Consider the following 13,978-nt stretch of genomic DNA (forward strand, 5'->3'; position numbering starts at 1 on the left):
CAAAGTACATGTGATGGTACAGCATTATCAAGGTACATGTGATGGTACAGCATTATCAAAGTACATGTGATGGTACAGCATTATCAAGGTACATGTGATGGGACAGCATTATCAAGGTACATGTGATGGGACAACATTATCAAGGTACATGTGATGGTACAAGGTACATGTGATGGGACAACATTATCAAGGTACATGTGATGGGACAGCATTATCAAGGTACATGTGATGGGACAACATTATCAAGGTACATGTGATGGGACAACATTATCAAGGTACATGTGATGGGACAACATTATCAAGGTACATGTGATGGCACAGCATTATCAAGGTACATGTGATAGGACAACATTATCAAGGAATATGTGATGGCACAGCATTATTATGGTACATGTGATGGGACAGCATTATCAAGGTACATGTGATGGGACAGCATTATCAAGGTACATGTGATGGGACAGCATTATCAAGGTACATGTGATGGCACAGCATTATCAAGGTACATGTGATGGCACAGCATTATCATGGTACATGTGATGGGACAGCATTATCAAGGTACATGTGATGGGACAGCATTATCAACGTACATGTGATGGTACAGCATTATCAAAGTACATGTGATGGTACAGCATTATCAAGGTACATGTGATGGTACAGCATTATCAAGGTACATGTGATGGGACAACATTATCAAGGTACATGTGATGGCACAGCATTATCAAGGTACATGTGATGGGACAACATTATCAAGGAATATGTGATGGCACAGCATTATTATGGTACATGTGATGGGACAGCATTATCAAGGTACATGTGATGGGACAGCATTATCAAGGTACATGTGATGGGACAGCATTATCAACGTACATGTGATGGTACAGCATTATCAAAGTACATGTGATGGTACAGCATTATCAAGGTACATGTGATGGTACAGCATTATCAAGGTACATGTGATGGCACAGCATTATCAAGGTACATGTGATGGGACAGCATTATCAAGGTACATGTGATGGGACATCATCATCAAGGTACATGTGATGGTACAACATTATCAAGGTACATGTGATGGTACAACATTATCAAGGTACATGTGATGGTACAGCATTATCAAGGTACATGTGATGGTACAGCATTATCAAGGTACATGTGATGGGACAACATCATCAAGGTACATGTGATGGTGCAACATCATCAAGGTACATGTGATGGGACAACATCATCAAGGTACATGTGATGGGACAACATCATCAAGGTACATGTGATGGGACAACATCATCAAGGTACATGTGATGGGACAACATCATCAAGGTACATGTGATGGGACAACATCATCAAGGTACATGTGATGGGACAACATCATCAAGGTACATGTGATGGGACAACATCATCAAGGTACATGTGATGGACAACATCATCAAGGTACATGTGATGGGACAACATCATCAAGGTACATGTGATGGGACAACATCATCAAGGTACATGTGATGGGACAACATCATCAAGGTACATGTGATGGGACAACATCATCAAGGTACATGTGATGGGACAACATCATCAAGGTACATGTGATGGGACAACATCATCAAGGTACATGTGATGGGACAACATCATCAAGGTACATGTGATGGGACAACATCATCAAGGTACATGTGATGGGACAACATCATCAAGGTACATGTGATGGGACAACATCATCAAGGTACATGTGATGGGACAACATCATCAAGGTACATGTGATGGGACAACATCATCAAGGTACATGTGATGGGACAACATCATCAAGGTACATGTGATGGGACAACATCATCAAGGTACATGTCATGGGACAACATCATCAAGGTACATGTGATGGGACAACATCATCAAGGTACATGTGATGGGACAACATCATCAAGGTACATGTGATGGGACAGCATTATGTGTTGAGCTGATGGTTGTTGTCTATGCAGGTGATGCTGTTGGCGCTGGTTGGTCTGGCGAGCTGCCGTGTCATTCTTCCTGGAGGGGACAACGCCCGTGACGTTACCATCACGTACACGTAAGTAGCCCGTGACGTTACCATCACGTACACGTAAGTAGCCCGTGACGTTACCATCACGTACACGTAAGTAGCCCGTGACGTTACCATCACGTACACGTGAGTATCACGTACAATACTGACTTCTTGATGTATGTATTTGTTCGACGTTTCCCGCTTTAGCAAGGTAGTGCCAGGGGCTGACGAAAAACGGCCTCATTGGCGCGTACTGGTTCTTTAGATGTCAGGCTCTGAAACCAAAACCTCTTATCCACAACCAAGCTCATACACCTGCGGTTTTCTCTGACCATTTCATATATCGTAGTTCAACCCGTGATAATACGTCGCCCCCTGTATTCCACATTACACCAATTTGCTCTCTTCCATGCAAGTCACATACCCTCTTGTAGGTTCAGACCCCGATAGCTCAAAGCATTTTTCATTCCATCCTTACATCTCGCCCTTAGTTTACCCCACTACCTATGATATGTATGTACTTTTAGTCATTCTCTCTTCACTCATCCTCTCTATGTGTGCATACCATTTCAGGCAACACTGTTTAGTTCTTTCAAACATACACCACTTACTACAACACCTGTCTCATAACCTGGCATTCCTTGCCCGATCAAATAACTTATTTCCAACCTATATAACCTTATCCGACGGGACCATCTTTCACGCAGACACAGTGCCCTCTCCTCTCACACTCTCTTCAGCGCACACAGGAGGTGCATTGCCTCTTCCTCCAACCAGTGGTCTGCTACTGCCTAGTTCCATCCGTTGCCATGTTCACTCCCAGGTATCTAAAAGACTCATTCAAGCCAACACATCTCTTTTCCCTGCTAAACCTTGTTTCCATTCACAGCAACTTCCAATTCCCTCCTCTCGCACATTCTCATAAGACCAGAAATCAGTTTTTACAGAGTCTTATTCAAGTCTTGCACCAAATCCTCATTGCTGGAAACAACTAGCTTACCTCCGAGGCCCTCAATCCTCAACACACTGCGGACCACAACCCTTGCATTTACTTCCCTCATTACCCCATCCATAACCAAGCTAAACAGCTATAGTGACGTCACACACCCATGGTATAGCATTACCTTCACTTGGACCTATTCACCCTGCTCCCTTCCTACTCACACACACACACACACACACACACACACACACACACACACACACACACACACACACACACACACACACACACACTTATCATTCTCTCGATTAGAATTCCTCAGTGTCCATAGCAAATTTTCTCCCACATTAATTATACGTAGCATCTTACTTAAGGCGCATCAGTCAAACTTACAATCTGCTTCTCGGGATTCATAAATGCCACAGATAGATTCCTCTCTCCTGAATCTTTCACAAAAATATTTTTCGAAGCAAACGCTTGGCCCATGTGCCTTCCATCACTCTTAAAGCCTCATTGCTCCTTGCCAGTCTAATGTACTGTGCAAGCTCCCAACGGCTCAGTTAACACTCTCCCAAACAACGTATCATGTACACTCAAGAGACTTGTACTTTTGTGATTCGAACATTCTCTTTTGTCCCCCTTCTCTTTATACAGTGGCCATATAAAGGATTTCGTCAATGCTCAGGCACCTCACCCTGAGCTTTACATATCCTGAAAATGATGAATATCCACTCATCAACATTACCATTCCGCTCGTAGAGGAATTCGAATAAATTTCATCCATTGTAGCTGCTTTCCCACACTTCATCTTAAGCAAGACTTTCGTCACCTCTTGTCTGCTCACCAAACTACTTGTTATGACTCTTGGTCCATAACCTGCACTTCCCAGCCATCCCATATCTGCCTCCCAGTCATCTAACACAGATAACTCAACTCGTCTTTGTCACTTTCTTGCCTATCCCTCTTGCCCATTGTTCCCTTCACTGATGCCCCATTTCTTACTCTTTTTCTCCTTACAATGGTCAGATTACAAATTGAATGTAAGGAAAACTCAGAGCCGATAAGCAAAGCTGTGAGGAAAGAATTTCTAACAACGAAAAGAAGATTCGATAGAATTTTTTTTTGAATACTTTGAAAGCAAGACGAAAATCAAGGATGCCGTCACCCGACTCATGAATTATAATGACACCTTAACTGGCGACTGTTAACAAATGGCTACCCTTTACTAAGACAAGTGTTTGCAGTGAGTGCTTATCTCTGAAAGTTCATCTAATACATGACAGGCACAATGTCTGGACACCGAAAATAGAAAAAAAAAGGATTAATCTGATGGAATTCTTTAGTTATGCACAGTAAAAGGGAATCCAAAATTCGATCTGATGCTATTTACTTGGATTTTCACAACTCCTTCGCAACAATACCACATGGGAGGAGAGTAAGTCAAATCACAGCTCGAGGCATTCTGATTCTGCGCGTGGACAGCAAACTGGCTCTCAGAAAGAGAACGAAGACTGGTATCAGAATGGGAATCATCTGGCTGGCTGTACGTGATAAGTGGAGTGCTACATGTAGTGTACTGATATTTGGAGGTAGTATATCCTACTGAAATATAACACGTATCGAGGTGGGAGTTTTTTTCATATTACGGAAAAAATCTTGTAGTATCTTTAGCTGTGAATGTGTCTCAGAGTCTGAAGACTGGATTTGACTGAGTGTAACTATGATGGTGAAGATGGAGAAGTTTACGTAGAAAACATGTAAACATGTGGATATTTTCTTTGAAAGTTTGTTGTTGTCTTAAAGGATGAGAAGAAAATATATTTCATCATTTCTTTAGGAAACTTATATATATATATATATATATATATATATATATATATATATATATATATATATATCAGTGATAGTAGCAGACTCCGCCAGCTTGGGGTTATACAGCCAGTGAAGAGCTATCTTTGGCGAGGCTGTATTACCGTCAGTTGGCGGAGCACAGTACACTCTCATTGAAGAACTTCTCGTTTCCAGGAGTCAGTCTACCCGTGCTAACCACAGTGCAGTCTTGCATCTACAGGAGCCCCTGGGAAGGAGTTCTGGAGTAACACTAGAAAGGGAGCCTTGGGTTGTGGTAAATAATTGATATATTTTTTTATTTCCTTTCTTTCTCTAAAGCTTTACGGATGAACATGGGAGAGAAGTAGAGGTGGAGATAGAAGCAGATGAGCTGGGGCTAGGGCTTATGAAGGCGGCGTCAGCACGCACCTCGAAGAACACTGCTCCTGCACCCACCTTGAAGAACACTGCTCCTGCACCCACCTTGAAGAACACTGCTCCTGCACCCACCTTGAAGAACACTGCTTCTGCACCCACTGTGAAGAAAGCTGTGTCATCACCCACCTTGAAAAATGCTGCTCCCGCGTCCACTCCGCAGAAGATATCTGCCCCCACCTTGAAGACGGTTAACCCAACACCGTTGTTTACTCCCGCTTCTGTTTTCCAAACCCGATTCTTCGCTGTACCTTTCCCTCATCCCCTGACGGCCATCACTTATGTTGCTGCTGACGTTGCTCCTCATCCTCCCGCCGCCCCCGCCGCCGCCGCCGCTCATAAGCCTACCAATCCTCCTCCAGCGGCGGTACCTTCCTTCAACACCTCTGACGAGAGCGACGAGGACTGACTACAACTCCCGCAATAAAGATATTCGTGAGTTTGTACCTAATGTTCTACCAGGAAGCAGACTCTCTCATACTATATTAATAAAGTCTTAATTTCGTACTGCACTTGCTATCAATTATTCCTTACTCCCATGAAGAAGAAAAGAATCTTGACACAAAGGAAATAACACCGTATATTATGTTATCTTGGAAAATCGTCCCGTTATCCTTATTCGCAGAATAATGCATTCAACCTTCACTAGTGATGAATGGTAACATTTCGCTTGAAAATCATATTCTTAATACGTTATGAAATGATATGCAGAAGAGTGCCACACTTTGCTATCTTAAATACCCGAGGCTTCACTGACTGCATGTCTACACTTTAAAGCCTTATCGAGGATCGTGGTGGCAGCAGCCGCGATGATTGTAGTTCCCGTAGCGTATATTTACGTTGTTGTGGTTAGAAGCCTCGTAGTGGGATCACACTTCCGGACTGATAGTTCACCACCCGCCACCTCCCGCCAACAGCCGCCCGCGCGCGCCGCCTCGCGCGTCGTGCTCTTCCTGGAGTGACCCGCGTGGCCGGCACTGACGTGCTCCGAGCAGGATCCCAGGATGACCTGACGGTGTATGTAAGGCATAATGGAACAGAACCTCAGTTCTCTCTTGTTGATTTTCGGAACCCGAGGTAATGATTAACAGGAACAGGCGGGGACGCTCGTCTTGCGACCCTGGAGGAGAAATTCTTGGACCGTCGCAAGACGGACCGCTGCGATAGTAGTTGCCAAGGATGTTCACATTATTCAGAATGAAAGTTAAAGGTTCCACGGCAACTTGACACCTCCATAGTTCTAGACATAAACGATCCAACTAGCGATCCAACAGCATTAAGTATACCAATATTTACTCGCCAACTGGGAACAGTTCAACATCCAACTGATGTGAGAAATTAAAGCTTGATATTCTAAACAAACGTGGGATTCGTTCACTTACCTGTGCTCAGGAAAGGCTTATGACACTGTCTATGTGGATAGGATAATAATAAAACTAGTGATGTATCAGACTGCACACCCGAATCAGACTTAATTACTGCCTCTCCATCTGAAAGTACAGAACTCAGGCAACTGCACTATACCTGCAGGCCAGTCAACGCATGTACAGCATGCGATTGTCTCTTAGTTACTCAATATTCGGTTCAGGCGACGCTGGAAACTTATGCAGAAGAATATGAGAGAAATTGGGTAACCGTAATAATCTTTAATGCATTATTACACATTTTCATTTAATCTCGTGTAATCAACAGTTGTGTAATTCTCTGACTACACTACATTCTGGATGAAAGTCATGACTTTAATGATCTAATAGGAAGACTTGTTTCATTAAATGAATAGGAAATAATGTCGCTGACATCTTTAAAGAGATTTGCATGTATAAGTCATCCTCCACAGTGTATTACATAAAACGACTTCGAACGGGTGATAACGACGAGTCCAGTTCACGAACCGTATGGTCACAGGGAGGAGAAGGCAGGATGCAGTGACCTAGATATTTTTCAGGTTGTTAGAGTGTATACTAAACCACCTTGCAAATGAACAAACTTCCTCCACGTTCCACCAGAAATCAGCGTTTGTCTCTGCCTGTGACCACAGCTGCTGGTGAGGCGAAGTGTTCCCTGACCTGAAGGAAATGCAACAGCCTTTCTGCTTCATCCACACATCTAACGCTTTGATTTCTGGCTAAAGGCATCTGTAACAACCAATGTCACACGACCTCTCCTTCACTTCTTCGTTCTAACGGTACTACTGTTTTCTCCTTTTGACAAAGCTACTGTTTCTGGTTGCCTTTCTACACCTAAGTTCACCTCAGATGACACCCCGATGCTCCTCTGCCCTTCCCCTGCTATCTGTTTTCGAAATGCCCGAATAACACTTTTCCCCTAGGCACGGAATATGGACCACATTGCGTGCTTCCGGAGTTGTACTTGTTCGTCAGCTTGAAAAACAAATCTTTTCCTTCGTCAAGGAAAAAAATCATTGTTACATCACATTCCAAAGAAGGGGCACTCTTCTAACCCCGCCAATCATCGTCTTGTTACTTTGATCTTTACTTTTTCCCTAGTCTTTCAGTCTCTCCTCAACTCGCGTATCGTCAAACATCTTGAAGCTCACAATCTTCTCTCTGATTATTAGTATGGCTTCCACAAGACAAGACCCACTAATATCTGGCCATCTTCTCGTTTCTTTGGAGAATCGTATCTAGTATCCCTTGACGTATCCAGACCTTTTCATGGGGTATGGCATCGGAGTTTCATTTCATGTCTCATATGCTGACGACTTAACGCTATATTCTTCCACTTCCTTTAAATTCATTCTATCCTCTCTCGCCAGATTTGCATCTCGTCTCAACACATCTTCCCCTTATAAGCTCAGACTTGGAAAGAACACATCAATAGGGCAGACGAAATCTGGTTTAAGGTTAAAGCTTTCGTCTCTTTTGACGGATCTGTAATTCCATTTCTTGACACAATGAGCATACTTGGTGTCGTTGCAACATCAAACCTATATTGGAAACTTCACATTACATAAATAGCTGAGTTTGCTTTAAGAAACTGGGCTCCTGTTAGATGAAAATCATCCTCTTCTGAGTGGCCGCATCATTAATACAACGGAATGAACCGTCCTTGTACGGGACATTGCTCCCACTTTTGGGGTGGTTCTCTCTCTTCATCTTTATAAGACAGTGTCGAGTCTACTGCAGTAAAACTTACCAACACTCCCGGTTTAACCTCACAACTTGACTCACTTGCCCTTCGCCACCTTATTGGTTCACTTTCCCTCTTCTGTAGGTATTACTTTGGTTTTTGCTCTTGGGAGCAGTTGGCTGCGTCTGTACCCCCGTTATTAGCCAAAACCACATATTACTCGGTAAGCTGCTGCATCACATAATTAGTGTGGTCGCTATAACAGCTCAACTGTGGGCCATTTTGATATGTTTTTCTTTCTCTACAACTCTCAAATTTCCACCTCTAACCTTCTCTTGCCTTTCCAACGACCTGTAGCCTAACGTCTTTTGAAACGTAGACTTTCCATTTCTTCTGAAATTATCAAGTTTTTTCTTCCCTCTTTTCCTATTTCCACCTTTGATTAACACTTCCCATTCCACTTAATGTCCGTTCTCGTTGTGGACTTTTGCCTTTGACCCGAGTCTCCCCCACCATAAAAAAGGAAGGTCTAGAATGACTGCAGTTGGAAAGTTAGATTCACCGCAGGAAGGTTATAGGTGAATGCTCCAAAATCCAGCAATTTAATGTAGTTTGTGAACCTTTTTATCGTATAAAGAATCAGCAATCACAGCTGCTCTTGTCTGCCAGCTTGGCTTGTGTGTCGTTGTCGCGCGAAATGTTTGACTTGCGAAATAAATGACAATGAAAGGTATTTCATAACTGGCTCCACACAGGACATGCGCGCTTCCCAGACGAACCATTTTCTTTTGTCAAGGTGATCGATCAGCTGTTCACTGGGTCCAGGGACGATATCAAACCCGTAGCGGTTCACTACTGTTCTCTCGACGGTTTCGTGGGAATTTTCTGCTGGTGACGTCTGAGTGACGTGGACACTGGGAGAGGCTGGGTCAATCATCACTGTATCAAACACCTTCATGAGAACTTGCTTCGTGTTGACTGGTGTCTGTCTGCCAGAGGAAGCGTAATGATATGTTTTGCATCATCAATTATGAAACATCTTCAGTACGTCATGTTTGAACTTAGAAGCGATCACGTTTTTGGTCTATAATTACCTGATCTATTTTTGTTATGTTTTACATTCTTCGGATGATAGATTTGCTTGAAGAAAACCTCAGTATAGCACTAATGATTCCTGCTAGATACGATTATGGCTGCTTAGATATTGTTTATGGATCACTAAATAATATAATCAAGCGTCTAAATGATTACTGGATTAAAAACTTTCATAAAATTCTCGCCACATTCATTTGGTATGTCCGCACGAGCAAACATTTGATATACACTATGTTTTGATTTCAAGTATGGACGATTTTCATCTTTTTATATTTCATTTTGAATTTTTCGTTCTAAGATTTACCCTATTATTTTTCTTCAGAAAATACATTTGCCATAACCCTTTATACAATAACCATTTTTCATGCCGATAAGATTCGGTGGCTGAAAGATTATTCAGCTTCCGTCATATTCTGTAATTAAGGACATAAATCATTACAGGATTAAAGTGAAAAATTATGAAAATTCAATCTGCATTTATTTGGTATATGTCGGCCACAGGAAGAATTATGACATATTTGACACTATCATTTGAAGTATAGAGGACTTTAATACGTTATATTTCAGTTTTGAAGTTCCTCCATATAACGAAAGAAAAAAAAATTGACTTAAAATTAATTTGTATTTTTTGCTGTTTGTCTTTGGGAAATAGATGTCCTCCAGAACTTCTGCAAGAAATGTCACAACACCTTATTGTTAATAACAAGACACACGAAATTTTAAGTTTGTATCCACTTTTTGCATCAAGTCGATATAAAAATTACCATATGAATCTTTGTAATGTACTTATTGAGGCATCTTATATGAATCAGCTTTGTAACTATCTATTCAACATCAACCCACTGGGGTCTGACTAAGACCCATTCTGACACTTGTAATCCTTTTGCGCTACCGCCCACAGGATGTGCATGGACGGCACAGTAAACTTTGGTGAAGATACTGACACAAACCAAACCTCAAGAGGCATCATCAGTGCCCAACATCACACTGACCACACTGAAGTGCAAAGTTTATGTTAGCAGTTTGTATTGAGTACAACAACTAATATGTATTGGATCCAGTTTGTACTTACACGTTACAGGATTACATCAGGAGGTTTTATCTATAAATATAACTAAATTGCCTTCAAATTTCTGAATCAATTCTCTTTACTTAACAAATTTGGTTCGTTCACTCGCAATAGTATTGTAGGAATACACACACACACACACACACAAACACACACACACACACACACACACAAACACACACACACACACACACACACACACACACACACACACACTATGGCCCGCCAAAGAGACAAAATACTTAAGGATGACCCACTAACGTAAACGTTTGGCTGTTGAATGTTTTGATGTGTCTTGCTCGTCTGATGTGTGTGTGTTACAGCAGCTATATCTGGGCTGGTGCCACCACCTTCCTTGTGTTGTACCTGCTGTAACCTAATCTCACTTATCTGCATATATCTCACGCAGATCTGATAGATTTGTAAGGTGAAGTCTATTTGATGAAGAACGTTCAATGTGGCGAGTTCTTCTGTAACGAAATACAACATGCAGGTACTTCCAGCCTGGCTTGTGTTATAGTCGTCATAATCTCACATACCTTCTCTGTTTGCCACCTCCATTCCTTGCCATCTCCAGCAGAAGCCGAATGTTGGTATCATTGGTCTAGCCATTGTGGCTGGAAGTTACTGTTACACGAAGGCTTCATAGGTTCGGTTATATTTCTCTTTATAAGTGTTTTACCTTCTCTCACATCAACTAACCTCATTAATTAACCACACTAATCAAGTACACACAATGTAGATGTTATCATTAGCCGAGGGTATTACAGTCTAAGTTCTCGTTAAGTATTTAACGAAAGTATGCTATTGGTGGTCATATATTTAGCTTGCTCGCACATTTCCCATCCAATAAAGCTATACATCTGACGTGTTCATGGCAGGTCATCCATTTCATAGAAAGATGGCAGAGCGGCCGAGTGGACTGGATTGCAGTTGAATTTCTTCAGAAAGGGCAAGACTGTAATGCTCACTGGTAGTTAGAATCTCCATTGTATGTATGAGTCAAGGTGAGGTGCCTGATGATTGGCAGGATGCCGATATAAAGGTAAGGAAGACAAAATTTAGGGATCGATATACGGAAATGTAAGTTTGTTGAGTGTGCTTGGTGAATTGTGTGGGTAAGTCGTTACCTGAGAGAGTGGTGGAATGCACCGATTATCTGACTAGGGAGGAGCAATGTGGTGTTAGGAGTGGTAGAGGATTTGTAGATGAGATTTTCTGGAAGATAAGAACAAGGATTGTATGTGGCATCTATGGATCTGGAGAAAGTTTATGATTGGGTGATAGAGATGCTTTGTAGAAATTGTTACGATTATATGATGTGAGAGGAAAGCTGTTAGAAGCTGTGAGAAGTTTTGACCAAGATGATGAGCAGTGTATATGAGTAAAAAGAGAGGAGGGAAGACCAGAGGAAAGTTATCCTAAAAAAGGAGAAAAATATGGAGGGGAGTGTGGTATGTATCAGTGTCAGGTAGTGGGAGGCGACCGTGGTGAGTATCAAGATAATTATGGCGAGGCATTTGTTTATCAGATGCATGTTGAGGGCCATGATCAATATCAAAACAACTGCAGCCACTGTCGCTGCAAAATAACTGCAGCTACTGTCACTGCAACAAATAACTGCTGTTACTCTCACTGCTACAAATAAAGGATCAAGTTCATGACTGATATCTGAAGTGTGGTTAACATTTCTGCGTCAGATGGAGGAAGATGTTGTCCATGATGATTATGAGGACCTGAGTGGTATGTGTCACCGTAGCGAATGGTCGACAACAACCACGACAAATATTGTCGTGCACCACTGTACCTGGTATGGGTTAGTACTCATGTGTTGAGAATGTAACCTGCTTAATTACATCAATGGAAGCAGAGGTGGAGGCTGGTATATTCGATATATATATATATATATATATATATATATATATATATATATATATATATATATATATATATATATATATATATATATATATATATATATATATATATATATATATACATATATATATATATATATATATATATATATATATATATATATATATATATATATATATATATATATATATATTTCTTTTTTTTTTCTTTTTTTTTGTCGCTGTCTCCCGCGTTTGCGAGGTAGCGCAAGGAAACAGACGAAAGAAATGGCCCAACCCACCCACATACACATGTATATATATACACGTCCACACACGCAAATATACATACCTATACATCTCAACTTATACATATATCAACACACACAGACATATACATATATACACATGTACATGATTCAAACTGTCTGCCTTTATTCATTCCCATCGCCACCCCGCCACACGTGAAACAACAACCCCCTCCCACCGCATGAGCGCTAGGAAAAGACAACAAAGGCCACATTCGTTCACACTCAGTCTCTAGCCGTCATGTATAATGCACTAAGACCACAGCTCCCTTTCCACATCCAGGCCCCACAAAACTTTCCATGGTGTACCCCAGACGCTTCACACGCCCTGGTTCAATCCGTTGACAGCACATCGACCCCGGTATACCACATCGTTCCAATTCACTCTATTCCTTGCACGCCTTTCACCCTCCTTCATGTTCAGTGCCCCGATCACTCAAAATCTTTTTCACTCCATCTTTCCACCTCCAATTGGGTCTCTCACTCCTCGTTCCCTCCACCTCCGACACATATATCCTCTTTGTCAATCTTTCCTCACTCATTCTCTCCATGTGACCAAACCATTTCAATACACCCTTTTCTGCTCTCTCAACCACACTCTTTGTATCACCACATATCTCTCTTACCCTTTCATTACTTACTCGATCAAACTACCTCACACCGCATATCGTCCTAAGACATCTCATTTCCAACACATCCACACTCCTCCGAACAACCCTATCTATCGCCCATGCCTCGCAACTATATAACATTGCTGGAACCACTATTCGTTCAAACATATCCATTTTGGCTCTCCGAGATAACGTTCTCGCCTTCCACACATTCGTCAACGCTCTCAGAACCTTCGCCCCCTTCCCCATCCTGTGACGCACTCCGCTTTCATTGGTTCCATCCGCTGCCAAATCCACTCCCAGATATCTAAAACACTTCACTTCCTCCAGTTTTTCTCCAGTCAAACTTACCTCCCAAATGACTTGTCCCTCAACGCTACTGAATCTAATAACCTTGCTCTCATTCACATTTACTCTCATCTTTCTTCTTTCACACACTTTACCAAACTCAGTCACCAGCTTCTGCAGTTTCTCACCTGGATCAACCAACAGCGCTGTATCATTAGCGAACAACAACTAGCTCACTTCCCAAGCCCTTTCATCCCCAGCAGACTGCATACTTACCCCTCTCTCCAAAACTCTTGCATTCACCTCCTTAACAACCTCATCCATAAACAAATTAAACAAACATGGAGACATCACACACCCCTGCCGCAAACCGACATTCACTGAGAACCAATCACTTTCCTCTCTTCCTACTCGTACACATGCCTTACATCCTCGATAAAACTTTTCACTGCTTCTA

The 13,978-nt window shown here is 41.9% G+C and overlaps 1 protein-coding gene across 1 annotated transcript in view; it reads left to right on the forward strand.

The window, feature by feature from the left end:
• The window catches only part of LOC139766011 (uncharacterized), a 6,510-nt gene extending 799 nt beyond the window's left edge, over window positions 1-5,711 (forward strand). Inside the window, exons 2-3 of the mRNA XM_071694087.1 lie at window positions 1,953-2,041; window positions 5,109-5,711. Of these exons, the coding sequence (XP_071550188.1) occupies window positions 1,953-2,041; window positions 5,109-5,613 (594 nt within the window). The 3' untranslated portion in view covers window positions 5,614-5,711. The remainder of the gene's footprint in view (window positions 1-1,952; window positions 2,042-5,108) is intronic.
• Window positions 5,712-13,978: the final 8,267 nt, after the last annotated feature.

Source organism: Panulirus ornatus, chromosome 4 (genome assembly GCF_036320965.1).
Source record: "Panulirus ornatus isolate Po-2019 chromosome 4, ASM3632096v1, whole genome shotgun sequence".
In the NCBI taxonomy this organism is placed as follows: Eukaryota; Metazoa; Arthropoda; class Malacostraca; order Decapoda; family Palinuridae; genus Panulirus; species Panulirus ornatus.